We start from the raw sequence: 26,852 nt of genomic DNA, 5'->3' as shown, positions 1-26,852 counted from the left end.
CTACTACATGGTAATACTGTGAACTGCACCGTCCAGCCCAAGAGAAAAAAACAAAACAAAAACATAATAAACAAAGATTTAAAATAGACTCTGTATGGCTCCAGGTAGCTTTGAGTGTCTACTCTAAACCAGAGGAGATAAAATCATGTATCACAAGTTTCTGTTGCTCTCTTTCTTTGACTCTTTCACAGTTTCGAGTCTTTAGTGTTTATGTGTATGCTTGTGTCTGGTGGACAAACCATCGCCTTTCTGGGCGGATGTCAGGTGGCAGCGAGCAGACAGCACTGGAGGAAAAAGAGCAACTCTCATCTACCCGACCGTGAACGCGTCTTAGCTTAGATTCTGGGATTATCGTACCTCTGTGGAAAACAGACAAGACTCCTCTGATTAAAGTGAACCTCCCACTCAGCGCAGTTATACCACCGCATACTGAACAGTAATAAAAACTAGACACATTCAGGAAGTGTAGGAATTGTTTCTGCTGGAATTGATTGCGAATAAGAGCCCTTACGTTTGCAACGATGCAATCAAATATGTTTGTGTGTGTATGCGTGCACATGGTAAATATAAATAACCATGTGACTTCGAGCCAATGCAAGTGATTGAAGTGACCAACAATTTAAAGTGTGAAACAAGTAAGTAAAAATAAGTCTAAAGTCCAGTGAGTTAGTCTGACAAAGTGTGTTTGTTTGTGTGATCGCGTATCCACCTGAATAAAAAGATGGAAAACTTGCTTTCAAGCATGGGGGGTGGATAGTTCACCCAGTGAAAAGGAGGTGGGGGGGGGTCTGTCCTCCCCCCAAAAGACAACAACAACAACAACAAAAAAACCCAAAACAAAACCTGTCAGTCTGTCAGCAAGGAGAAGTCAAATGGCTTCAGTGAAGGTGCTGAACAGAAGACACCAAAAGCAAACGGGAGACATGAGCAGTGGTGCAGGTCCTTGTTCAGTAGTTAATAAATCCAAAACAGTCATTTTCATTCACACGGATTCGCATTCACTGTCAAATACAAACACACACACAGGGTACTCTGGTTAAGGCAGTGGTGGCAGGTGAGGCTGCAGTGAGGCCAGGGCAAAGAATCGGAGAATCGGTGGTCAGGGTTGATGGCAGTGAAAGCTCCCATTACTGAGTCAGCACTCCTTCCCCATCGTCCTCGTCTGTCTCCTCATCCCTCTCTCCTTTGCTCAGCCGCACTTCTAATCACAAGTCACTCAAATGACATCAGATTGGCTGGCACCTGTGAAAATAGTCAGATTTTACAAAATGCACGTGTTAATCAGCCTCATGCATGTCTGTGTGTGCATATTCGTGTCTTCATACCTGTTGCCTATTGCTCTGACAGGCAGCACTCAGATGTTTGTACCAGAGCAAAGCATTCATTCTGTTCCCTGCCTGGTACTTGTAGGTGTTACCTAGGCAATGGAAACAAACAGAGTGAGGTGCCAGGTCTTGTAACCACCTGCTCTCTCAACAAGCTGGAAAGATGGCTAAAAGCCTCACTTGACTTTGGTCTGCTCGATAAATTCAAAGCAAAGTCATGTGAAAAAAATCTATGACAAAGTCAGATGATTTGTGTGTGTAAATGCACATAATTAACACCTGTGTATGAACATTAAGGATGTCAAGTATGACTAATCTGCAGGGCTTAAAGTGACAGGTTATAGCAAAAACAAATAAACATTTTTCCTCCGCCCTTTAGAGATATGTACTAATCTGGATAATTTGGATGTCACCTGCTCAATTTTGCATAATGGCTTTGGAAAATTACTTCCTTCTCTTGAATATAATGAAGCTGGATGGCACTTGACTTACATGCACAGAAGATGCATCTAAAAAACTCTGCAGGTAAGTGCACTCTCAGAAATGTACAAACCTTTCTGTAAGCACTTTCAAGTGTTTAGTGCATGCAACTTTTCATGTGGGACTATTTTCTTCCAAACTACAAAACACGCTGAAAGCTTAACAGATGCAGCTCAGTCAACAAGCTGGACGGATGTAGTTTGGAAGAAAGAAATTTTCAAACTTGTTCTTTGAGGACTGCGAGGTGAATGCCTGTGTAAATGAATTGTCCCCTTTAGCTCACAGAGAGCCTCGCTGTTCAGCAACATTGTGGACACCACCCACATGTTTGCGTGCATTGGTGCAAAATTTTGATCAAAATGACTGAAGAAAAGAAAAATTGTTACCACCTGAATTTCACAATGAGATTATGACATTTCTTATCCTAGCTTTGGATCAGTTGGCAGGACATCTTGTATTCAATATAGTTAAGCAACTGTCATTACTGTATGAGTGTTATCTGATTATTTAGATTCCTTCAAGTTAAAATTTATAGTCATTCAGAGCATTACAGTCATTCAGTGCATGAAGGTGAGCAAGAATAACAGATAAAGACTCAGAAAGAAGAACTAGGCCCCTCATGAAAACGACAATAAAATTGACAAAAACAAACAGCTTAACAAAACACAAACTTCTTTTGGTCTGGTTTTTCACCTTTTGTATTGTGAGCATGAAGAGATGCCAAAAATAATAACTGACAAGCTTCAGCTTCAATTTAAACCTCCTGACCCACTTTACAATTTTAATGCATCCTTTTCACACACAGACTGTTCCTTGTATTAATCATTTCCTCTTTGCTTTCTCCCTCTCACGTGTTCAAGTCTCACCATGCTCAGAGTCGGTCAGCAAGAAGACGTCAGGGTGCTCAGGATCGTCAGCCATCATAGCCATCAGACCGACCACACACACGATCTTGCTGGACGTGGACTTGAACTGGTAAGAAGCAAAGCCAAAACATAATCAACCTTCTCTGTTTACACGCGGAAGAATTATTAACACAAGCATTGTGTGTATGTGTGTGAACTCCCAGCATTGCATTTGCACTCCACAAGGTTCTCATTAGCCTGAGTGACACACAGGACTGCGAGTGATGTCACTGGACTCATTATTCAATGAGTGCTACCATCTGTCCGTCTGTACCCCCGCTGCACCACGGTCCAAAAAACGTCCTTGCACACTCAAACTCACACTCCCTGCATTTCCTTCTGCTTCTCTGCCTCTTTTGAACTTCTGTAAAGTTTCAGTGAATGCTCTCAACCAACTGATGCTATACACCAAAACAAAGACACACTCACACACCCCAAGCCTACTTGTTTTTGAATAATGTCGTGTCGACATGACATGAAAAATTTACAGCTCTTTGTTTTCGTTTCCCTTTTCCCCTCCCTGTGCATACCAAGTACAAAGCACATGAAAAAGAATCATTAAGTGTTTTTTTCAGACTTTCAGACTAAAGTTTTTAAGACTGAGTAAGTAATGGCTATCATATGTCGTCTCCTTATAAAACAGAGTGTTTTGGGGTCGTTTGCTACGCCGACTCACTTCTATCAACACCTGCCGTTCGTACAGTGGACATCTAAGACGTTTGGACGTCTCAGTGTCGTTACATTACGTTCCATCTGTTGTCCTCACCTGCTCGAAGAAAACACCACCTCTATAGCACCTGTTGCAAAAACGCTGCCCATGCATGCGTCACCAGAGTGTTAAAGAGTGTGTATGTGTGTGTGCGCTTGTGTGTCTTACATGTTTTCTCTCAGTGGCCTTCAAGGATTTGGCAGGGTAGTAGTAGAGTTGGGTTCCACACAGAGCAACCCAGTATTTGGTCCAAGATGCCACCTAGAGGCACAAATTGAAATCTGATCACACACTCTGATTCAACCACATTAAGTCAATGAAAAACTACATAGAGTGACACTAACATGGTAACAGACTCTATATTCAAGCCACAGGCACGAAAGCAAATGACACTTATCATCTTTTACAATGTAATCTGATGCTTGCCATTCACACGGACTTAAACTAAGAAGCTAAAAAACTCTTATAAACTAATCACACCTCCAAAATGGCAACAGCCTCTGCTAGCTGGACAATACACAGGAATGGCTCAAGAAAAACGATACAGAGCCAAAGGCACTGACCCAACCAAGTCTCCAGATCCCAAATACTGGGAATGGACATTAGACTCGTGGAAATCTGTTTGGCCCAAGAGGTTACGATTTTAGACTTTTGGGTCCAGCTGTTAAGCTTTTTCTGAGATGCGGAGAAGGGGGAATGGATGGCATTTCCATGTGTGGTTCCCACTGTGAAGAACTGATGAGCAGCTTTGATGGTGTTGATAGGTGGGTTGGGGGCTTTTCTGGTGAGTCAAAACATACCTTTGGGCTTTGTAAGGGTTACATTCACCCACGAATGCCAAACTGGGATGAGATGGACTACAAAAGGAAAAGCAGCTGACAAGTGCTCAGCATATGTGGGAACTCCTTGAACAAGCATTTCAGGTGATGACCTCATGGCGCTGGTAAAGATGTTGCCAATATTGTGCAACGCTGTTATCAAAGCTAACAGAACCTTAAAATATAAAACATATTTGAATAAAAATTTTTTTTAAAAACCCTTTCTTGTGCTTGTGAAAGACTCAACATGCAATCTAAGGAGCTTGTTCTGCAAACTACAAGAAGACTTAAAATTAATAGAAACGAGATAAAGAGAAAACGCATGAAAGAAAATGGGATCAAGTGAAGCCATTAATTAACACGGCAGGTGTGGAGCGCCAGACTTTAAACCATCATCACTACCTATGACAGTCTTTAGTTATTTTAAGTTCATATAAAGCTCCACATTTATTTCCAGCCGAAACATAAGGGGGTAATCTCAGTGTCACAGGTTCGGGAGGGTGAGGTTAATGAGAAAACATGTGGAACAGACAGAGAAAGATATTCTGCAGGTTAAGAAGCCTCTGAGGTCCCATCTGTGATTGACAGTATATATGTCCCATGTGCTCCTGCTTAGGAGTACATGAAGGTATGGGCAGCACATGAAGCCACGTGCGCGTCTGCTTATCTAGACAAATGTGTGAGTGTGTATTCTCACAGTTGGTTTCTTGCCCTCCTTGAGCACAGTCTTTCGCCTTAACACTCCTTGCACTGTGACTGCTCCAGGGTACAAGTGAACTGCAAGTTCCTCTGACTCAGCTGAGCTGCAATGGGACAAAGACAAACATTACCCCTTAAATATAAAAACATGCATACAAGAAAAAGAACATGCATATTTCCATGCACACCATATAGATTTAGAGATAAACTAATAGTACAGCCAGATGCAATCTGCAAAGCTACCTTTACCCCTGCTTTCTGCCTAAGTAGCCCCCATTTTGTTTTGACAAAAATGAATTTCAAAGATATAAATCTCAACACTGCTATCACAAAAAAGAAGAGCAAAGACGGGAAAAGCGGTGTGCAGATTGTGTCTGTCTGGAGGATCAGAGTAGGAAGCTCAGTGCAGGAGTGTAGCGAAGCCTGGTTTTGGGGGGGGGACGGACAGGGACAGAGAGAGAGAGAGAATCCCTAACCGCAAGAGATGCCTAATATGCAATGTCCATGACAGCTGGACGTTAATGCTCCTGAATAGTCTGCTTCTCTTGACTATAGGAATGAGGATTTAACAGTTTCTTTCCAGCGACAGCACTGTGACTTTGGAAATTTGCTTTTACCTCCAAGCTGTGAAATACTTTGGAAACTAATCACAAAAAGAAGTCTATTTTGACTATAATCTCAGGATCTGGAAAGATGATATCTGAAGCATATGGTAATATAGATTTTTTTTTAAAGGTTTTAATAAGGTGCAGTAAGATTCATCCTCAGACTTCTTGACTGTTAAGTCAACGCTTGTAGCTTTAGCTGGCTGACGTGCAGACTCCAATACCTTGACTTCAACCTCAATAAGTCTGAGAATGAGACAGGCATGCAAGAAATTCGAGAAGGCAGCAAAAGATAAAGAACCATAAGAATCCTTTTCCCTTCACCAGATATGTGATTTCACCAGCACATACACTCTTATTTCAAACTACAAGATTACCCCAGCAGTACACACACTAAGCACCAGCACACAGCAGCCCCTGGCAGGGACTCAAGGGTGGAAAGTGAGGGCAAGAGAGGCTTTGGCTCAGATCAAGTTTGTTCCGGTCGAGATGGGTGTACCTGCTGGGCCTCAAGACGCCTTTGTAGGGGATGCGGGCCACACGGGTCACTGGGCCCAGAGAGTGATAGAACCGAGTCCTGTTCAGAATAGCATAAGATAGGATAGGACAAAATAGGGGGCACGGGATACTGTTAAGGCTGTGTGGCTCTCTTTTTCCCCCACTGTTTTTTTTTTTTTTTTTTGCCTTATTTAAATAGCATGGATTAGGGAAAGATGAGGAGCAGTTATTTGGTTAAAGCGCTATATAAATACAGGCCATTTACCATTTTAGAGGAGTTATCGATGGATGTGTTTTTTTGGGTTACTCAAAACTTTAAAAAAAAGGAACAGTGCTTTAAAAGAGGTTAAGATGATTTTCAAGCAAGTAGATTCTTCAGCTGAGCATTTTTTCTCCAGACACAGGTTGGCACGGGGGCTGCTAGACTTAAATGTTAAAGCAGTTAATACATTTCAGGCTGCTGGAGAAGCAGAAGCACCTTTACATCTTTGCTAAAGGCAAAGCGCAGCAGTGGACGGATGAGGCATGACTGCCATGGCTGCAAGGCTAAAAGCATGGCGCGTGTGAGAGGGTTTCAATGGCAGATCGTTTTGCATAAATGTGCCTTGAAGCCAGCGCTTTAAAATTTAGATGATCACATCCAGGCTGGGGATTTTTTTTTTCCTTCAATCTGATTTTTGCATGTGGTTATGATGAAAAAACAGTGAAGACATGGATGCATTAGCTTTACCTCTCAAAAGCTGGCCAAGACATCTCTTCGCTGAGCTCCGAGCCCTCACTGCTCCCTGTATACATATAAAAAACATCATAAAAACATCCACTGAACATAAAAACTCTACTTCATAACTGTAGAGGTGTAAGTTTTACCAAGTGAAATGCCACTGGACAGAGTCGAGCTCTCTGCTTGTCCCCTGGTAGGACTGTGGCTTTCCATCACGCTGTCATCCAACAGATGGCGAGAGCCAGCATTGGGAAATGTAGCACTTTTAAACTCTACTGTATTTGTCTTATGGATAAAGCTGTGGAGACACAACAAAGCAGACAGAGTAGCACCAGTGTGTATGTGCGTGTGTGTATATTTTTTAAACTATAGGACATACATATGAAAATTATTTCTTATAAAAGATTAACAATAGAAACTGACTTGTAGCCCAGACTGTGGCACTTCCTGTGTCCGTAGGGCAGAAGGTTCCTGGGGGATGGCGGTGTTGCTGGGACTTTGGTTCCGTCTGGTGCTACCGCACATTTACGTCCACAGAGAGGAGATGCTGACGCTTCCTGACCTGTAAACAGAGTAAAACCACAACAGAAGAATAGAGATGTCATGTTTATGGTGTGTACAGAAAAAAAACAAGTTAATTCTTTATTATTCTTATTATTTTAAAGAACTTTTAAATTCCACTTTAAGTGAAAAATGTAGGACATTGAAATGCACAGTGACATCGAAAACAATCTTTGCGAATAAAGACATTAATGACAGTATGACAATCAATCAATTAAAACATGTTACTTTTTAACAACATTGGACAAATGTGTCATTTAATTTGAAAATAAAACAAAAACTATCATTTTTGTTATAACTGATATACTAATGTGCAAATTTGAAACTACTTGGACATTCAGTTCAGATTAAGTGAGACTAAACTCACCGACAAGATCCTCTTTGGAGGCGTTGGCTCGTGGTGTGCTGGTGCCTGGCTCAATCTTCTGTGACAATCTAAAGAAAAAAAATGCAGCATAAATCAATTGAAAAAATCTATTTCAGTACCCTACAATACTCTTCTGTAAATTCATCATGATGAAAAGAAACAAGCAAGCAGTACAATTAACAGCACAAACATCTCTCTTTATCACCTTGGCAAGAAATCATAACTATAATGCAAAAGCTTTGTTTGTTTGCTTCTTACTTGTAATTGTCATCCTCCACAAACTTCTGCAACTCCTCAATATACCTGACTGAGTTGAGATACTTCTGTATATGAGGCAACACTGGTATATCTGAGAAAGAGAAGATACAGGCAGACATGAAATTAAAAACACATGTGTACATGTGAGCCTGTGTAACACAAGCTGCCAGCATACTTTACGTTGGCTAGAATAAGGGTCTGGAAAAAGGATAACATTAGTACTTTAAACCAAACACAGCTCCAGAGCAGCAGCCGCCTGAGTGTAGCTAGGAAATAGCTGTGTCTTAGTTTTAAGTACTTAAATGACCAACACCTATTTGAAACATCTGCATATTTTTAAAGAACATGAAAAACAACCGTTTTCCAGTAAGCTGTGGTTGTGTGCTGGAGGACTTTTAAACCCGCTGTATGTAGAATCTTCCTCGAAGGGTATTAGCCAATTTTAAGCAAATATTTGTACTAATTCAAATGACTCACTTCCTGCTCCACTTTTAGTGAATATCAGTTTGAATAAAGCCTTATGGTGGGATTTTTGGTGCTGCAAATGTGCCGGTCCACATACGAGTTTCTGGTTGGACAGGGTTTTCACCTATCCCAGACACGCTCGGGGATGGGAATTCAGACTGCGTATCGCTTAAAGTTGATGATGTAAGCGTGTGCCGAATGTTAATTGGTTGAAAAGAGGGCTGGAGAGAGGGAACAATCAGTTTCACTTCAGCTCTTCGTACGTTATAACTTTTGTGCTTTCTGCGGCTGGCTGATGGACCAACAACAGCACAAGCAAGAGTGGCATGTACCAGACACTTTGTACACTGCCTCCATCTGACAACGGTGCCCTCTGCAGGCAGACGAACAGTCACCGGATGGGACAAACCCTACCCATGTCGGACAAGTCTTGCTTTATTTATCCAACGCTGGTTTTTGATGCAACCACCCCAAATGTAACCACAGTGAAAAACAATCTGCAAACATACACATAAATATACATACTACACCAGCATAGGCATGTATCTGTTGAAGTCTCACCGTAGGTACAGGATCTCTGCAGGTCCGATATGATTCTGAGAATGTTATTCATCAGGTTTGATCTCTGTTCGTTCTCCAGTATGCTGCCCGTGGAGGGGTAGGCTGAATCTATATATGTCAGATCGGAAAGGTACATTCCTAAAAAGGGAGGAAAAAGCAGATAGAAAGAGATGTCTGTTAAATTAAGAGAATCAGAGCACAACTCCCTCATGCACTCATCCTTCAGCGATCCAAGAGCCCCCTGCAAGCCAAACGAGGACAGCGTCCATCTGTTGGAGGTGTTATTTTAACCCTCAGTGGAGAACACAGGGAGTTTTCCTGACCGAACGCAGAGCTCAGCTCATTAGAAAGCAAACATGTAGACACAAACAAGGCTGGACACTGCAACAGAGCCAGATTTCCTTGGGTGCATGATGCAAGTGTCATGCAGCTGTGGGGTTCTTGGAGTCACATTCAGCTGGTAATTGCACACTGCTTGTTTGATATGGCAAAAACAGACAGGAATAAAAACCCTGCAAAACCTAATTTGCATATACTTTGCTCAAGCTTCAAAAAGACTTTTTCCCTCTGATTTTTTTCCCCCAGTGGATCTGAACGAGTGCTCCGAGTAGATCTTCTCTTTAGCCTTTCCAAATCATGGCCATCTCTCTCCCCCCTAACTCTCAGTGCCTATTTCTGGCTGAGATTCTTACTCTCATTAAATAAATATTAACATTAAAAGACAAACCCAGAAGCAGCTTGCCATCAATCTGAAAAGAGTTATTAACAAGTTGAACTGATGGTGCGCATTTCCTTACAGTCCCCTCTTCTTTTCATTTTTCTTGCAGAATGTTTTTTTTTTTTTGGACACGCCAGGGTCGAGATTGGGTGCAGATGTAAGAAAACTTATCACACAGCAGACTACATGACACCCACAACCCTCCCCTCCATGGAAAATGGTGTAATACACATAGCACTGCTGACAGAGAGCCTAAACACACAACGGCAGGAGGAGATCCAACAGATAAAGGAGGTCACACTTTGTTTTTGGGATAACACACACACACAGCTGATTAGAATTAGAGGGAAAGGGTGAGAACAGAAGAAAAAGTTTACAAGTGCTTTTCAACTCAGCAGTGAGTTGGGGAGAAGAGGAGGAAGAGAGAAATCCTAAAGGCTTAACCGCTATAGCTTCTTGTCTGAGAGTATGTCAGGGATAACGGCGGTTAGTCATGCACAAATCCATACTGGAACACGCAGACAGAAGCATGAGTAGAGAAGCTGTGGTTTGCATACACAGGCACTTTGTATATGTTTACTTGCAGCAAAACTTGTACGAGATGGAAATAAATAAATAATCATGGCAAGAAGGCAGAAATTCAATCACAAATCAGGGAGAAAATTCTTCCAAAATGGTTAAGTAAGATCTTTTAAACATTACAGCTTAAACATGTATGAATAACACATTCAAGTAAATCACAATGGTGACAAAAAGCAAGTTAAGTCCAAATAAACTTAGAGTAAACCTGGAGTGACCATTTTGCACCAGTAGTGCCACGAATCATTTCTATCTGCCTGCTTTGGTCTCCGACTCTCACATCCAGCTGTTCTCTACAGGAAGAAGCTCCGAAACCCCAGCAGCATTACAATCAGCTTTTCTCGTTGCTACAGGGAAAAGCAAGAGGAGGGGAACTTCAAGTTGTAATTAAGGATGAAGAGGTCAAAGCAGTCCTGGACTCAGCAAAACACCTGAATTCAAACAGGCCTCGTCTCTTTGCTCCCTTATACAAAAACCACACAGGTCATTGTTAAGGATGGGACATTTAATCAGCAGCTCTGCCATTTTCTTTTTCAGTCTTTTCTTTTCTTTATCACTTATGACATCAGAGGTAGGCTGGGCGACTAAAAAATAAATAAATAAATAAAAGGAGGGAGGAAAAAAAAAAAAAGCAATCTTCAACACCCACACTCTCATCCCTTCTCTTCCTTCTTCCCCTCCCTCTTCTAGTCTCCCCCATGCTTTGTGAAAAACTCAAGGCATCAGTGGTGAGAGCTCAGTCTGTTGAAGTGGCCGGCTTTTGAACCATACCCCAGTCTGAGCACCAGGAAAGTTCACAGGGAGCTTCGGGAAGTAGGGCCTTGACTAAAGCCTTGCATTGTGATTTATTGCTACAGAACAGGAGGAGTGAGTAGAGGAGAGAACCTCTGAAGACTTGGACAAAGAGAGAGACAGAGACATGAGTCCTGCGCACTGCAGCCCGGTGAAGACAGAATATAATATACACGTGACACCATAACTGCAGGAAAACATCCATCTCACTACTGGTAACAAAAAGGTAAACGCTGCTCGAGTTTTATTCTGTTTTCAATTTTGATTTTGGAATCAGTGAGTGTGTGTGTGTCTGTCAGCAAGATGGTGTTTTGTGTGCGTCTGGGCAGCTGTGAGAGCTCTGGCTGAGAGGTTGGAGAGGTTAGGACGTTTCGTGACTGGAGGTTACATCTGCAGACAGAAACATTTAGCAACGCTTCTTTGGCTATCCCCTGGAGTCTGACTGAGAAATACTGTGTACAGCATACTGAGAAGTGTATCGTGTATACATTTAACATATGTAATGTATATGAGGTCAACAAAGAAATCTGGAGAATTTATGAATTTATGATCCTAGTTGTATTAAGGAAGGGCAAAAACAACTGAATTCAGAAAGTACAACTTTTTCTGGTGTGCAGGGCCATGATTTACATCAGTTATGTAAAATGATTTTAAAAAATATACAGTCAATGAGTTGTTTCATCTAGATGTGAGAATGGAGAAACATCCAAGATCTTAAAGTTGCTCTGAAAATGACATTAAACCTTACCTGAGGAGAAAGAAAAAGCCAGAGAGAAGACAAAAAAAGAAAACTGGGACATTCCAGCAAAACACTTGAGGGAGAGTGATCAGCTCAGATGGAGAGATTTGAGCTCTGCTCCTAGGCCTGTTTATTTTTTCTTGGCTTTTGGTTTCCTAATACAGTCTGAACCTGGCTGCTAACAGGGGTACGGGGATGTAGCCGAGTTAACCTGGTGGAAATCGGGGTTAGGCCAATAAGTTCCATCTGTACATTCAGACGTGGTGAGATCTCATCTCGCCTCACAGCCCCTTTTGGAAGGCTTAAAAGTGAGCAGATTGTTTCTATGACAGTTTATAAGCTCCCCGTTCAGGGTCGTGTTAAGGGAAAAGATAAAAATGCAGCGTAAGCCAACCTTAACCACATCCTCTATCAAATACACCCCATGGACATAAGACACTTCAGTCCCAACCTTGTCATGATGGCAAAAGCTTTGAACACTAATAACATCAATATGGTGCTCTTCCATATCAGCAACTCACAATTATCTTCAAATGTTTTTGCTTACGTCCTGGTCTGTTGGTGGTATCTGTGGAAACATTCTGCTCGCTACAAAGCCACATCTGTGAATGCTGTAAAGGTCCGTGAGAGACACGCAGACCTTCAAAAAGCCAGTGTTTGAAGTAAAAGGCAAAATGAGCGATGGCGAAAAGGAAAGAAAACACTGCACGAGCATGCTCATTTTTCCGCTTAGAGTAATAAATCATAATATCGATACCTCTAATAATTCAGGCTGGAAAAATAAGTGGGAGAAGAAAAAAAGATAAAAAAGATAAAGGGGAGGCAGGAACAGCTGTCTGAGAAATATCCAGAACATTCCATGCTGAAGCAACAGCATTCGGCTCTACCTGAACCGTGACTGCACGAAGGACAGGCTTTAAAAACGGGTCATTACTTACAATCCACGCATAAACTAACCATACTCTTAGCCTTCACCTTAAGAGTTTTAAATCACAGCAGAACATCTGTTTGATGTCTTTTCTATTTAAAGTTTGCAAAAGTCCCACGACAAGCCAGTCAGGCAGTGCGTGGCCCATCAGAGTCAGTAACCTGCAGCCCTCCCCACCAGTCCCTTCATAGACTATGCTGTAACTCAGCACGGGACTCATAACTCACCCAGCCAGCACCAACAAACAGCTGCGGTTTTTGGGAAGCAGGCATGCATCCAACCGTATCTTGCATTTTTAACCCGTGTCAATGCTAGTCTCAACTGATTTTATCTGCAAAACGCAGCCAATTAGAGAAGCGGACAAAGATAACATCCTGGATAAAGTCTTATCCAAAAACACTGCTCCTGCATTACTGTGTGCACATGTTAAACCCAACCACAGAACAACAACTCTGACACATTACATATCTCTTAAAACTCAAACCGACATTATGAGCCACACAAACTTTTAGACTTTATAAAGACATACAAAAACTAGTGGAGGATAAAGTCAAGGATAGTCGCAGGAAAGTTTGTTTGAACTGTGAAGCTCATTAATGAGAGCTTGGACACAGCTGAACAGACTGGTCACCGTAGGGAGGAAGAGGTCAGCCAGGAGGTCAGGGTAAATAGACGGGTGAAGTGGAGGCATGTAACTAAGTAGAGCCAGTGGACAACAAGCGTGTAATGCAGTGTGCAAATTTATGTGTTCTTCCTTGTTGATTTAGCTAATAGAAAGCATGTGAAGTCTGAGGTTTGAGTTTAAGGCTAGGTGTGACTCAGAAGAGAAATAAAAACCAAGGAAAAGTATGCACGAGTGGCCAAAGAATGTACTAAATCAGAAATTTTAAACCATCCAGCCAAACAAACATTCATATAAATTCTTTTTTTTTATATATATATATTTTCCCCCTCCTTGCTCTCCTGGATCGCCTGACCTTCCTGAAAGTAATTTTTGCTGCACAAAACCTGAAGCAGCAATCCAGATATTCATTTATTTATCAGTTATCAACCAAAGAGCACGCCAAGGTGAAGCTACAGCTAATCTATCAACCTAGCTAGGTTAATTTTAAATTAATTTTCACCAAGAAACTGGGATTGTTGTGGAGGGTTACATCAATAAACATAAAAGACACAAAATTAATACCAACCTATCGGTGGAGCACACACAGAACAGTCCCAGTTTCTCACGTGACCCATTGAGAAGACAAATTAGCCACGTCTGACTGAGAAAATACACTATACAAAGGAAGATGCAAGTTTATGGTGTCATCAGTTGGTTTTTTCATGCACAAGAATGAATAATGCCAAAATGTGTGTGCGCGTTGTCTATTCTATAGCAGGGGAAGCAAGAGGAAGAGTGTCATGTAATAATGACAGTGTTGGAAATCTCAGTCATTACATTAAGCACAGCACAGACAAAAGGATGACCGTGAGTTTCTGTGCATTTAAGTGCATGTTATGAACGCAGAGTAAGACGGGGAACCCGCTTTCCACAACGGCCAATTGATTTCGGGCGGATGAGTGGGTGGGGGCAAAGTAGAGGAAGGGTGGGACTGTGCCCTAATCTACAAATAGACCTCTGACCCCAACAACAGTCTCAGCCCACATGTTTATAGAGTTTCCCCTACAGAAGAAGGAAAACAGATGGGGGGCCCGTAGGGCCTCAGGTAGCATCATCAAGGACGACAGTTTAGTAGCTAGAAAAGCAGGAGGTTGAAATAACTTGTTAGTAAGGGTTGGTTTTATTAAAAATACAGGCCACCTTCAACTTAATATTCAAGTTATGTTTAGTGATTGCCTTAAGTTCCAGTAAAAACCTCCAGTATCCGTTTGTGGCTCAGGTTTTCTAATAAAAAGAAAATCCTACTGTAATTCTTTGCATCTGCCCTCATTTCCCTTTTAGTTTTACACCATGAACTGATATAAAACATTCCCATTACTTACTGTACCGCAATGTAATTTGTATTCCATTTTAGAAGCGGCATTTAAAGTTTCTTCAGTTTTGATGAGGCTTTTACGAGTTTTCTGTGTTTTTAGCACTCCTGTGTGAATGCTGGTTTTTTTTTGGTTTGTTTTTCTTCTCATTAACTGCTTCATAATGTCAGCGCTTTTACTACATCCCCGCTCACGCTGAGTTATCCTCCCAAAGCCATTTATTTACTCACATTTTCATTCTATCCTTCATCAAAAGCAAGTTAGATCGTTTCTTTGTTGGCCGTTCTGCGTACACTTCTGTAACCTATTGTTTCAGCAAGCGCAGGAAAAGTTTGACTTTGAGTTACTCATGTAACTCAGCTCTGTCTGAGGTCATGAACAGAAAAAAAGCTGCTGCTGTTGTTGTTGCTGTTTCCACGTTGTTCCATGAATGAGAATAAACTTCTTTCCTTCACTCATCCCTATTTTCCCTATTTTGTTTTCACGTTCCCTTCTTTTTGTAACCAGTGATGAGGTGTTTGGAGGTATTTTGGACTTATTGTGGGAAAGTCTGAGGACCAGATGAGGGAGTGGAAGCAGAGGATTTTGGAGGCTGGGAAAAAACATTGACTTTGAAAATATAAATAAATTCTATCCAAGTCATTCTCTCCCACTGGCTGGACTGCAATCCATCAAGTGAGAGACTGACACATTAGAAACCCACCGTGGGCGCTGAAACAAACATGCTGCAGACTGATATTATACATATGTACAGGAGGTTACAAACTGAAGCAAAAACAAATATAAAGTTTCTCATTAAGGTATTAAGCTCCCATGTGCCACCAACACAGCTTTAAAGGCACCAAAGATTTTATTCTCCAACTCTATGGAACATTAAATGAGGGATAAACATCATTATCTTCATAGTTATCCCCTTGTATAGACTTTTAATACCGCTGCGTAACACGTTGGCCTCTAAGGCCACAGCATGGTTTACATCAATCTCATACTCATACTTACATACATACTTTGGTGCTCTAAGGAAACAAGTAAACCCAAACATCTTCTCACTGCAAGGTTCAAGCACTTAGGCCTATACTTTTCTCCTGGTTTATGGAACATGTACTTCTCCACTGGCTGTGACTACAGTTAAACTACTTATGTAACCACTTGAGCAGACATCTGGATCAGGTCCGCCATCTTCACATGAAATCACAATCAACTGGCTCTTCTCAGAATTTCTGGACATAATATAGAGCAAGACTGTGTGTAAACAGCCTAACAAACAGCACACTTGTAATTACACATCTAAGTTTCTCCACGCAGTTGTTCAGATCTTTCCTTTAATTTATCACTTGTCTTTTTGGCATTCCTTCTAAAGTACACACTATTACAAATATTTATTATAAACTGCCTGCATGGAGATTGTCATACACCTGTAGGTGTCTGGTTACAGGTGTATGACAATCTCCATGCAGGCAGTTTATAATAAATATTTGTAATAGTTTTCTTTAGGTGACAAATGAATATATGTTTTTTGCAATTATGCACAGTGAAACCCAAGGTTATAAGAGTGCCTGCCATATCAACAATCATTATGCTGTCTATCCGAATATTACAAGCTAATTTTTCCCTGCCAGGAGTAAAGTAAACAGATGTCTTACTTAATGACTTCTCTGATCATTTCCTCTCTTACATCAATGATAATATAATTATAACATCAGCCTCTACACGAACAATCTAAAGGTAGGCGAAAGCCAGTTTCTCTCCAGAGGAAACTGGCTGTCATTGTGCTGTCATTGTAAATATAGTACGCCAAGACCAATTTGAAATGCAGTTAATTCAGCATGGCGCCAATTCTCATTTTGTAATTTGTAATTTTGTTTTTGTATAGTTTTTGTTTTTTTCATATATGGGCAAGTGCGGTGAACCCCTTTATGTTTTTTTTTATCATTTACAAAATGACTAAAAAACATAAAACAAAATATAGTGCCACTACAGCTGAAGTGCAGAATTTGCATTTATAATAGTGTAATGGTTCATACAGTGGAATGACTGTAGATTGAAAATAAATTAACCCACAGCACAGACACGGGCATACAAAAAGAGACATGCCGACAGGGGAGTGAGATACTGTAAGATAGATAAGGAAGTGCATAACCTGCATGACAGAGGTGCATGAGATCATACTACTGCCAAAAAGATGGAGGAAAAAAGAAAAGGCATGCAAAGTGACCGTTTGTCAGTCCTTCACTGGTTTCAAATGGACTACAAACTTTTTTGCTAGTAAGGCAGCACCAACAAAAAAATAAATCCTATTCATATTAAAGTAGAAAATTGGTTTAAATGTTTCTTACTACTTACAGTCTAGTTCTCCCATGTGCTTTTAGTTAACTGTAACTGAAAAGGGTGGAAGGAGCACTAAACAGAGGGAGCAAAGAGGAAGAAAAGCAATGAAAAAAAAGGGGGAAAGTCGAGAGGATGGGGCTTTTGCATTGAAAGAAAGCACCAGAGAATTCTGTTAAGAATAAAAAGGAATGAGAGTAGTTTATGTATGAGAGGATTTGCCTCAAGTTACGTTCACGATGACTGACCTGAAAGGCAAAGACGGGCCATGACCCATTTTCTACCACCATTACTTTCTTCCATCTTTAACCTCCCTACTGTTTCTCAACCACCTGACAATACATTCTAAGTGAAATAATACTTGCAGCCTATAACTTGCACATCAAGTTTGTGACCTTAAGCTAACTTGGTACTACACATTCTTGCTTCCTGACTCCAAAAACACAATGTTAATGTCCTGATGGCTGCATCCATCTTTTATACACAATGCAGAGCCTGAGGAGAAATCAAGGAGTGTGAACTCATGCATATATGGACAGATGTGTACTACTGCACAAGTATAAAAAGATACGTTACCAGATGTTCTTTAAACACAGGTGAGCTTTGTGTTTTTCTTTTAACAACCCTTACAGGCCTGAACCAATTTAGATGTTTTTTTTTTCTCCTTCTTAGTCAAAAGGGCACTCTGCTTGTTCTGGTGAAACACTGTCAATGTTGTACCTTTACAACACACTACTGACCTCTCAGCATCTCCTGGAATGTCTTTGATATGCTACGTTTCCATGAAAAGAGTCTAGAGTTTAGAAGAGAAGACACTTGAAGACTGATAGTGCTGACGCTGCTGGTAAAGTCATTAGCAGCTCTCACCAAGGTCAGCAAGGATACAGTACCTGGTTACGCTGTCAGACACACAAGCTGCTGGAAAAACATACAACCATGAAAATGAATAACATCTCTGAGTAGTCATGCACACAGAGTATTCAATCATACAGACAGACACACGAACTTAAACATACCATTAAAAAGGTACACACGCACACACACGCACACATACACCCTGCAGATCTAGAGTACTAACTGTAATTCTGCCCCCTTTCAACATTGTTCCAAGTGACATAATTGCCAGAATTCCTGAAGAACCACAATGGCGTCATATGGGAGACACACAGCGCAGAGTTTCAGGGTGGAGGGTAGGCCATAATGATGTGGCATAGAGAAAAGACTGACTGTGAAGAGTGATGGAGGGGATTAGGAGGGATAGAAAGTCTTGGCCTTGCATAGGACCAGGTCGGGTGTTAAATTGAGCAGTACATGAGACTGTGAGAGCGCCTTTTGTTCTGTTGCTGATGAGAAACAGAACAAAAAAAATCACAAGGGGAAACAGCTTTGCACATATTTTTGATTGATTTCTGACTTAATCTCACATCCATTAGTGACTGTCCTGCATGCATGTTTGGAAAATATAATTTAAATAAAATATAAATAGTACCTCTTACCCAACACCTGTGCTGGCATGTTTAACTGTGTCAAGGAAACTGCATTAGGGTCAATTTGTGGTTGGTGTGTTTCAGGTGAGGCCAGTGCAAGTAGCCAACCTAGTTACAAAGGACAGTAACATTATATCTAAGCTGTGGAAGTAGCAAGTCAGAAGCCAGGTATTTATATTTTAATGTCATGGTGGAACAACGTGGACTAGACTTTATATCTAAAAAAAACAAAAACAAAAAAAAACCCTATACAGCCAAGTGTCACCGAATTTCCTACTGAGGTGCATGGCCACAACATTTTACACCCTCTTAAGGCTGGAGTACTCCCTCAATTATATGCAAAAGGTTTTTACGCTATGCTAAAAAATGCCAGAAGCTTAGTGAGGTGCTTTTTTAGCAGCCTGTGCTGCATGCTAACCACCGTTTCCTGTTGCTAAGAACTGAAAAATGCTCAGCTACGGATAAAATCTGTCTCATTACTGTCACTTGAAAATCACACTGGAGGACAGGTGAGACAAATACGGTAACGATACGATAACAGATTATACCGCTCTGTTCTCAAACGACCCATGTCTGTAGCAGATGACATCCCCAGCATGGCACATTATTGTTATAAAGCTTGTTGATACATTTAGCTTGATGTGGGTCTGCCATGTAAGCATCGATCAGCAAGAATCAGGTAACTGTAACACATTAGGTTGCCATTTTTTGTCATATCAATAAAAGTGTATCTGTTGTGGGGGAAAAGAAGCTAAGAAGAGACTGTGCTTTGCAAGTCCCAACTTAAAAATAAATGAAGTTGCCATCCATTTTCTGCTGCTTCCAGTATCTACAGTACAATCCAGAAACTGGAAGTTGATTCCTGTGGTCAACTTGCTGAGAAGTACCATAATTTCTAAAAAGGGTTCCTGATTCCTACAGTTGGTGGAAAATAACAAAACAAAAAAAAACAACTTTAAGTAGGATCTTATAGAAGCCGGGAGGATGGGAGTTTGCCAAGTCTCTGTCCTAGACTAAAGAAGATAAACTAAATTCAAGGGCAGGATGAAGATAAAGATAAATCAGCAACAGTTAGATATCATACCTCCTTAATAGGGGGAAACCAAGAGAACCTCTGAATAATGGGGTGTCTGTCAGCAGGGGAACTAACTAAGACAGAAAGCAGACATAAGCCAGTTGGCTGGACAGAAAATGTGTTCTCTCTTTGACTATTTCCACACAAATAACAGTCTGTGGGAGCAGTACGTGACAAATTCTCAACTGGATACTTTCCTAAACAATTAGATTGTCTGCTGATATCTTTTTTTAAGACAGACAAAAAAAAAAGCTTCAAATACCATTTCATTAAAATTCTATATCCCTCTGCTCTGGAAAAGCAAACAATTAACAGTCCTGGTGTTTTATTCATTGTACACAAAGAAAAAGCCGTTTCCTTAACTCCTAAGGTCGTGTGTTCTTTCAGGGAGGCCTGGAGGGAGTACCAGCAGCTGCCCATCTATCCATTCAGTCAGCCAGCAGCAATGCAAGGGCTGATGTGGCATCTGTGCGCCTTGCTCTGCCTCTCCCTCTGGCAGGAAAGTTACTGCAGGAGCTCCAGGGAAGCCCGGAGGACCAAAGAGCCTTCTCTCCACAGGAGTAAAAGAGCTCCTCTGGATCCTGATGCCAAAAAATGCTCTTATACCTTCCTTGTACCTGAGCAGAGAATCACAGGTAGAAAAGATGCTATTTTTCGAAAAGTACCCTTAGTACAATATGGTTGAACTAGTCTCTCTTTTGCTTCCCATTACATCAAAACAGCTTCTTATTAATCTCTTAAATCATATCTGTCATCAGGTCCAATCTGTGCCAGCACCACAGGCCCAGAGCCAGACAAGGAAAGAGTGACCCGTATGGAGATTGCAGATGTGCGGGATGTGCTCAACAAACAGCGCCGTGAGATTGAGACGCTGCAGCTGGTGGTAGATGTGGATGGTAACTTGGTGAATGAGATGAAGCTGCTGCGGAAAGAGAGCAGGAACATGAACTCCAGGGTGACCCAACTATATATGCAGCTGCTACATGAGATCATCAGGAAGAGAGACAACTCCTTGGAGCTCGCCCAGCTGGAGAACCGTGTCCTCAATGTGACCTCAGAGATGATGCGACTGGCTTCAAGGTATAGGGAGCTAGAGGCCCGTTTTGCCACAATGGCCGGAGTGGTCAACAACCAGTCCATTCTCATATCTGTACTGGAGGAGCAGTGTATGAGGACGCTGGGACGCAGTGAGCTGCCTGCAGTTCCCCCTCTGGTGCAGGTGGTACCGCAGAATATACCAGTCAACAACCGTTTCACCAATGAGATACAGAGGGACAATAACAACAGGGAGTTCTCCCGTGGACCACGCATCAACCCACCTACAATAAGCCCTTTTGGGATTGACCCTCCACCACCGCAAGGAACGCTTACCTCTGATGGCAAGTACAAATTTAAAATAGCAGGCAAAGACTGAGGACTGTAAAACAGTCAGGAATCTAATGACTTTTAGTAGGCTGACGCTGAGCAAAAGTAAGATGTCTTAAGTAACTGTCAGAAACTGTGCTAATTGTACACACAACTACTAAAGTATAATTAGCTAGGGATCGCAATTCAAAACCTAATTTCTCGCAACAGTTGGTACTGTTGAGGCACAGTTGGCTCATGCTTGGCATGCTACAGAGGCAGTGAAATCATACATTCCTATGATCCCACTTGGCTGCTTGTATTGGCAGCATGATACCGAGCATATGCACTAAATTAGTTGGATGGGGATTAGGCCTCTTTTAACAGCATTAAGAAGACTTGGTAAAATGGGAAAAGATATATCTTCAATTGGATAAGTAAAGGGGCAGGGTATAGTTAAAGTACCCATCCACTGGATTTGCCCAACAAGTCTGAGAACCCTGCACTAAAATAACTAATCAGATAAAATCCTCTAAATAGACAATGCTCCTTTGTTCTTTTCTTCCAAAAAAAAGTTGACCATCCTGACATCTGAGAAAGATAATCGCCAATGTGAAACTAATTTGCAAGGTAGACTGCTACTTGGAAACGGCTCCTAAAACTTGGTCCGGGCGCTTGTATTTTGACTGGCGATTAAAGTATGGGGAAGAATGTTGAAAGGGGTTATACAAGCCCTTAAACGGTGAAACAGACAAAGGGGAAAGCAAAACAAAGCCTGTCTGAAATATGATGGGTCAGAACCAGACAAATTTAAGGGCCAAAATAAATGTATTTTTGACAGGGTCACAGTTTAACTACATTATCGTCATCATCATATCATCAAGTTTAAACCAATACATTTCACAGCTTATTTGTAAATTACCCTTTACTTTCAGTCATTTGGTATGCATGTCTATGGCGAATTATAAGGTAGGTATGTGTATATATATATGAAGCCTGAACATCCTCGGCTGGGCAAACTATATGAAAGCACCCAAAATTCACCTTAAAAAAAAAAGGTATCAGAATGAGAAAAAAACCCCAAAACAAACAAACAAAAAAACAAAAACAAAAAACACCACATTTTTATATCAGGAAATATTTGAGAAAACATGCATCAATGCCATAAAACTGCATCTATGATATGGCAAAGCATCACCTATTCTGGGCTTTACATATGGCAGAGTTAAATAATGACATAAAATTCAGATGTACACTATTTTGGAAATAATTAAGTCAGTTTTTCTGTTTATGATCATTCGGGCGGCATAGTTAGACCTTAGCATTATGATATTTTTGCTTTGTTTAAAAGGCATCAGCTTACAGTCACTGTCCTGTCATTGCAAAAAAAGAAAGAAAAAATTTAAGTCTATACAAGAGTTAATGCCTATACAGTCATTTTAAATGTGCGTTAATCACAAGTGTCTGGTTTCTCATGAAAGCCCACATCAATCAGTGAAACACTGTTCTTCTTAAATCACAGACCTGTCGCCACCTCCACTGACATTCAAATAATGACATGCTTCTTTTAAGCTCAAAGAGCAGAGGAGCATATTTTAAAAGCCTCCATGCAGAAAAAAAATCTCCAAAGAAACACAAAGGTAGAAGATGGCATGAGGTGAGGAAGTGCCCGTGGGAGGTAAAATTGCAGAGACCGAACTTGTAAATGACAAGAAGACCGCGTATCCTTTTAACTACCTCTAGCTATGTGGAGTTCCTCATCTGCCTTACCAAGCTGTAACTGTCTGATTAGTTATCAGCCGATTAAAGTGTATGTGAACTGACAGACATACTACAAACAACATTCTGACCATATCCTTACTGACCTTATCCATCAGCTGCTGTTTTCACTCGATTAGTGGTGCTCCTTCATGATCGAGATAAAAAGTTATAATAGGAAGATTTAATTTTGTTTTTTTCTATGGAGTTTTTATGGATGAGTTTTTGCAGCAGACAGGATAGATCTGAAACAAGGAGGGAAAAGTGTAAAACAGAAAGCCACCACAGGTCCTAGCAGCCCCTCTTCCATGTAGGTTTATACAAGTATAAATACGCACCGCTTCGCCACAGTTTGGTCTAGCTGAACCAACTACTATGTATTATACTGGGTACCTATGTGCTTTCAGAGAGTCTACCACAGGCCTCTAGACTAGACAGACAGACCCAGCTTGTGTTGATACTGGTTTAATAAATATTCACAGAGAGAAAGAAGAAATGTGGCCGGTTTAGATTCAGCTGCTTCAGCTCAGCTCTGGTGCAGCGCCACCTCATAGCTTTGACTGAAGGTGGAATCTAGGTGAATATTAAATAACAGCTTTGGTGTGCAGATGAAAGCTTATGTAACTTCAGACTGTGGGATGTTTGGGTGGTCTGAGCAAAGATGTTAATTCCCAGCTTTGTCTTCCCTTTTAATCTAGTTTATAATGACTTCTGTATGTTAACTACAAAGAGTGACATTTAAATCAGGACATAGTCGAGTCTTATTATTCAGAAGTTTCCAACTGTGTGCAAGTCAGATAATTTGTGTTGTTTAATAAATAAATAAAGAAAAATCAAGATTCTGCAAGTTAGTCAAAGATATGGTAATACATGGCTTTTTAGTGCAAGTTACGGCTCATCTTAGTATCATGCGTACCCTTGTCCTCAAAATTATCACCTATTAAAATCACCACTTGGGTTTCTCAATATTAACAATATAATTTATATGCAGATTAAAATATCACAAATGAGTGTTCATCAATATTAATGTTCAAATAAGAACCGCTCATTTATCTTCCTCTTCTACATCATTTACAACACCAGGTCCCTTCAATGACTGCTACCAGGTGCGAAAGGCAGGCTACACCACCAGTGGTATGTACCTTCTTAAGGCAAACGGCAGTGACCGACTGATCCAAGCCTGGTGCGAGCATGGCCTCGACAATGGAGGATGGACAGTTATGCAAAGGAGGAAAGATGGCTCTGTTAACTTCTTCCGTAACTGGGAGAACTACAAGGTAAGTTTACTGAAAAGAAGTTTAATGAAGTAACAGCAGGTCTAACAGGACATGTGATAAGAATTTGGCATTTCAAGGACACAAATGTACAATAACAGTAGGTTTAGGGCCACTAGCCAAGAAAATGTAGCTTACCCTGCAGATGATCATAAAATCTATACTGAACCTATGATTGGCTAGTTGCTTATGCCAATGGCCCAAAAATAAAGTGACAGATAAAGAGACTCTGTATCACTCTTTTCACAAGTCCTACCTTCAAGAGAGCAATGCCAACAAAATTAGTAAGTTTGTGCAGCCCACCCCTTTCCTTAGCAGCCCAGTCTCTGAGGTTCATTTTAAGGTCACTAAGCAAGCACTTGTTCAAACAGTGTAAATAGCTTAGTGGTGGATTTCCTCACACTGAAACTGCAGCCAAGAACTGAATCCAGGGACAAATGTATGCAATAAGAGAGCCCCAAGGGCTGAGAGGGAAACGCAGCTCCCCTCTCAACCCCACTGGAAATGACCCCTGTTTCTCTACTTCCCATGTCTCAGCCTTATGAGATAAGATGACCTTTTTTCCTGTGTCATTTCTATCAAAATGCCTGACCTCCGTTTTCTCTGTATGTGATGAAGGCAAATTGCAGGAGTTCTCCTTGAGTCATAAAATTTGGATTCATGTATTAATACGGTCATGGTGATTGGATTAGAGACAGAAAACACTTGTGCAGTTCTCCACTTGCTGCATTCAACTCTCCATCTAAAAACACTGCCAAATCATCGCTGGCTTTGCTGTTCAACAAATTTGTAGAGTGAGAAACCGCAGATCACAACCTTAACACATTATCATTTCAATGGGAAACAGATTTGATTTCAATTCACTTGATTTGCAAGGAGAAAACTCATATAAACACAGCTCCCTGGCAAGAATTCATAATAACCTCACTCCATTTTAATGTTTGTGTTCTTTGGAAACGATTTGCCTTCACTGACCACAGAAGCAAAAGTTCTATTCATTCACCATTTAGCTAAACCGCAATATCCAGCTTACGTAAATTAGTGCTACACGTACAAAAGTAGTGACATTGAAATCACAAGTGAAACTGTCGTACTGTCATAATGTGGTGCCTGTCCCCTGCAGAAAGGCTTCGGTAACATAGATGGCGAACACTGGCTCGGCCTGGAAAACATCTACAATCTTACGAAACAGGGTGATTACAAGCTGATGATAGAGCTGGAAGACTGGACAGGAAAGAAGGTGTACGCCGAGTACAGCAGCTTTCATCTGGAGTCTGAGAAGGAGGGCTACCGGCTGAGGCTAGGCACCTACCAGGGCAATGCTGGTGACTCCTTTAGCAGTCACAACGGCAAACAGTTCACTACGCTCGATCGTGACAAGGACTCCTTCTCTGGTAGGGGGACATATTGGTTACATTAGTTTGAAATAATTCATGCATTACGCTGATCTTATTTTCTGAGCCTGGGTTCTTCTCTTCATTAGGTAACTGCGCCCACTTCCACAAGGGCGGCTGGTGGTACAATGCCTGCGGACAGACCAATCTGAATGGGGTGTGGTACAGCGGGGGAGTTTACCGCAGCAAGTTTCAGGATGGAATCTTCTGGGCAGACTACGGGGGCGGTTTCTACTCCCTAAAATCAGTCCGCCTCATGATGCGGCCAATTGACTAGGACAATGAACTGTGGTTCTTTCAGATGCATCTCAGTCTCCATCCTTATCGTTCTCTACCCATAAATAAATAAATCCCGTAAAGGCAGAAGCAGGAATCTCTGCCACATCTGAGGAAGAGGTAGCGACATGTTTATGGCCAACAGTCCACTCTGTGGCTAGTTAACATGAAGACTGATACCACCGCCTTCCCCAAGTAACTACTCTCCATCTATCAGTGTGGACAGTCTATGAAGTTCCCTGAGGCCTTTTAGTATGACTGTGTCCTATTTTACTCACTCTTCTTGAGATTAAGTATGTTATAAAGGGAAATTATTATTTACTACAGTGATGAGATTTCTTCTGAGCAGCTAATGGTGACTTATTGAAAGTGTTCCCCATAGGATGGGGCATTGAATAAACTGCGATGTTTAATCGTGGTAGCATGAAAATTAATGCAATCTAAAGTAGTGCTGAGAAGACCTGCCAAACAGTGAGAGGAAATAAATAGTTCACCTACTGTCTACCGTTTCTACTGGATTTCCTGGACTTCTGGGGCAACAACCGACCCCCAGCACCAAACCCACAAACCCACCGACTGAACAAGAACCTGTGCAACAATGTGCTTGTTCAATGTGCATATGGCTGAGACGGCTTTAGTATGTAAATATCTTTGGCTTTATTTGTGAAAGTTAATTTAAAGAGGTTGTGATTCTACTCAGGCCAAATGTTCACAATGTCATCACTCTGCCATTCTTTGTTATTTAACAGTGTATTTATATTTAATATAGTCATGGCATTGTTATATCTAGCCCTGTAACAATACAATTCTTTACACTTTTCTTATCCAGTGTAGAAATACATCAGTAGCACTTCAACACACATACACACACACGCGCGCAAACACACAAGACAAAACTACCTGGAGTGGATATCTAGTTGACTTTAGGATGGACAAGTTGTGACATGAGCTACCAGCCATCAGAGAGGAATTAAATTCTTTCATAAACAATAAAATGTCTCACTTTTCACTACGCTTCTTGTTTTAATAAATAGCAAAACTTTCATAAAATCATTTCCCACACGAATACACTTGCAAATGTCACTGTTTAAAATATTAGCACAGCAATTTTATTTATAAAGGATGACAGCATCGCCTAAAATAAGCCACTATGTTGGATCTGATTTAGTTGCAATCCAAGCTGTCATAGCAATGAATAAGATCAGGGAGACTTC

The 26,852-nt window shown here is 41.1% G+C and overlaps 2 protein-coding genes across 5 annotated transcripts in view; one reads left to right on the top strand and one right to left on the bottom strand.

Moving 5' to 3' along the window:
* Positions 1-920: 920 nt before the first annotated feature.
* ralgps2 (Ral GEF with PH domain and SH3 binding motif 2) overlaps positions 921-26,852 on the bottom strand; it is a 69,103-nt gene continuing 43,171 nt past the window's right edge. For 3 of the 4 annotated variants that reach the window (XM_005732200.1, XM_005732198.1, XM_005732199.1), the window contains exons 10-21: positions 8,973-9,110; positions 7,947-8,037; positions 7,689-7,756; positions 7,184-7,322; positions 6,907-7,058; positions 6,770-6,824; positions 6,041-6,118; positions 4,935-5,040; positions 3,588-3,680; positions 2,672-2,777; positions 1,326-1,417; positions 921-1,242 (exon numbers count right to left, since the gene is read on the bottom strand). In XM_005732200.1, the coding sequence (XP_005732257.1) occupies positions 1,213-1,242; positions 1,326-1,417; positions 2,672-2,777; positions 3,588-3,680; positions 4,935-5,040; positions 6,041-6,118; positions 6,770-6,824; positions 6,907-7,058; positions 7,184-7,322; positions 7,689-7,756; positions 7,947-8,037; positions 8,973-9,110 (1,148 nt within the window). In that variant the 3' untranslated portion in view covers positions 921-1,212. The remainder of the gene's footprint in view (positions 1,243-1,325; positions 1,418-2,671; positions 2,778-3,587; positions 3,681-4,934; positions 5,041-6,040; positions 6,119-6,769; positions 6,825-6,906; positions 7,059-7,183; positions 7,323-7,688; positions 7,757-7,946; positions 8,038-8,972; positions 9,111-26,852) is intronic. The other variant, XM_005732201.1, reaches the window with a different exon arrangement.
* On the top strand, positions 10,976-26,633 carry angptl1a (angiopoietin-like 1a). The gene is made up of 6 exons (XM_005732197.1): positions 10,976-11,287; positions 19,980-20,227; positions 20,351-20,971; positions 23,778-23,971; positions 25,092-25,362; positions 25,452-26,633. The coding sequence occupies exons 2-6, from the start codon at positions 20,038-20,040 to the stop codon at positions 25,637-25,639; spliced, it is 1,464 nt and encodes a 487-aa protein (XP_005732254.1). The 5' UTR covers positions 10,976-11,287; positions 19,980-20,037; the 3' UTR covers positions 25,640-26,633.

The sequence above is a fragment of the Pundamilia nyererei genome, unplaced genomic scaffold (genome assembly GCF_000239375.1).
Source record: "Pundamilia nyererei isolate P.nyererei 1_Seehausen unplaced genomic scaffold, PunNye1.0 scaffold00046, whole genome shotgun sequence".
In the NCBI taxonomy this organism is placed as follows: Eukaryota; Metazoa; Chordata; class Actinopteri; order Cichliformes; family Cichlidae; genus Pundamilia; species Pundamilia nyererei.
The sequence above is the reverse complement of the archived record's forward strand: the minus strand, read 5'-3'. Positions and strand labels throughout refer to the sequence as shown.

Excerpts from the sequence above, each read along its gene's own strand:
- angptl1a (XM_005732197.1), top strand. The coding sequence starts at position 20,038 with ATGCAAGGGCTGATGTGGCATCTGTGCGCCTTGCTCTGCCTCTCCCTC. Across the intron at positions 20,972-23,777 it reads AGGAACGCTTACCTCTGATG|GTCCCTTCAATGACTGCTAC; the intron begins GCAAGTACAAAT and ends TTACAACACCAG. Across the intron at positions 25,363-25,451 it reads TGACAAGGACTCCTTCTCTG|GTAACTGCGCCCACTTCCAC; the intron begins GTAGGGGGACAT and ends TCTCTTCATTAG.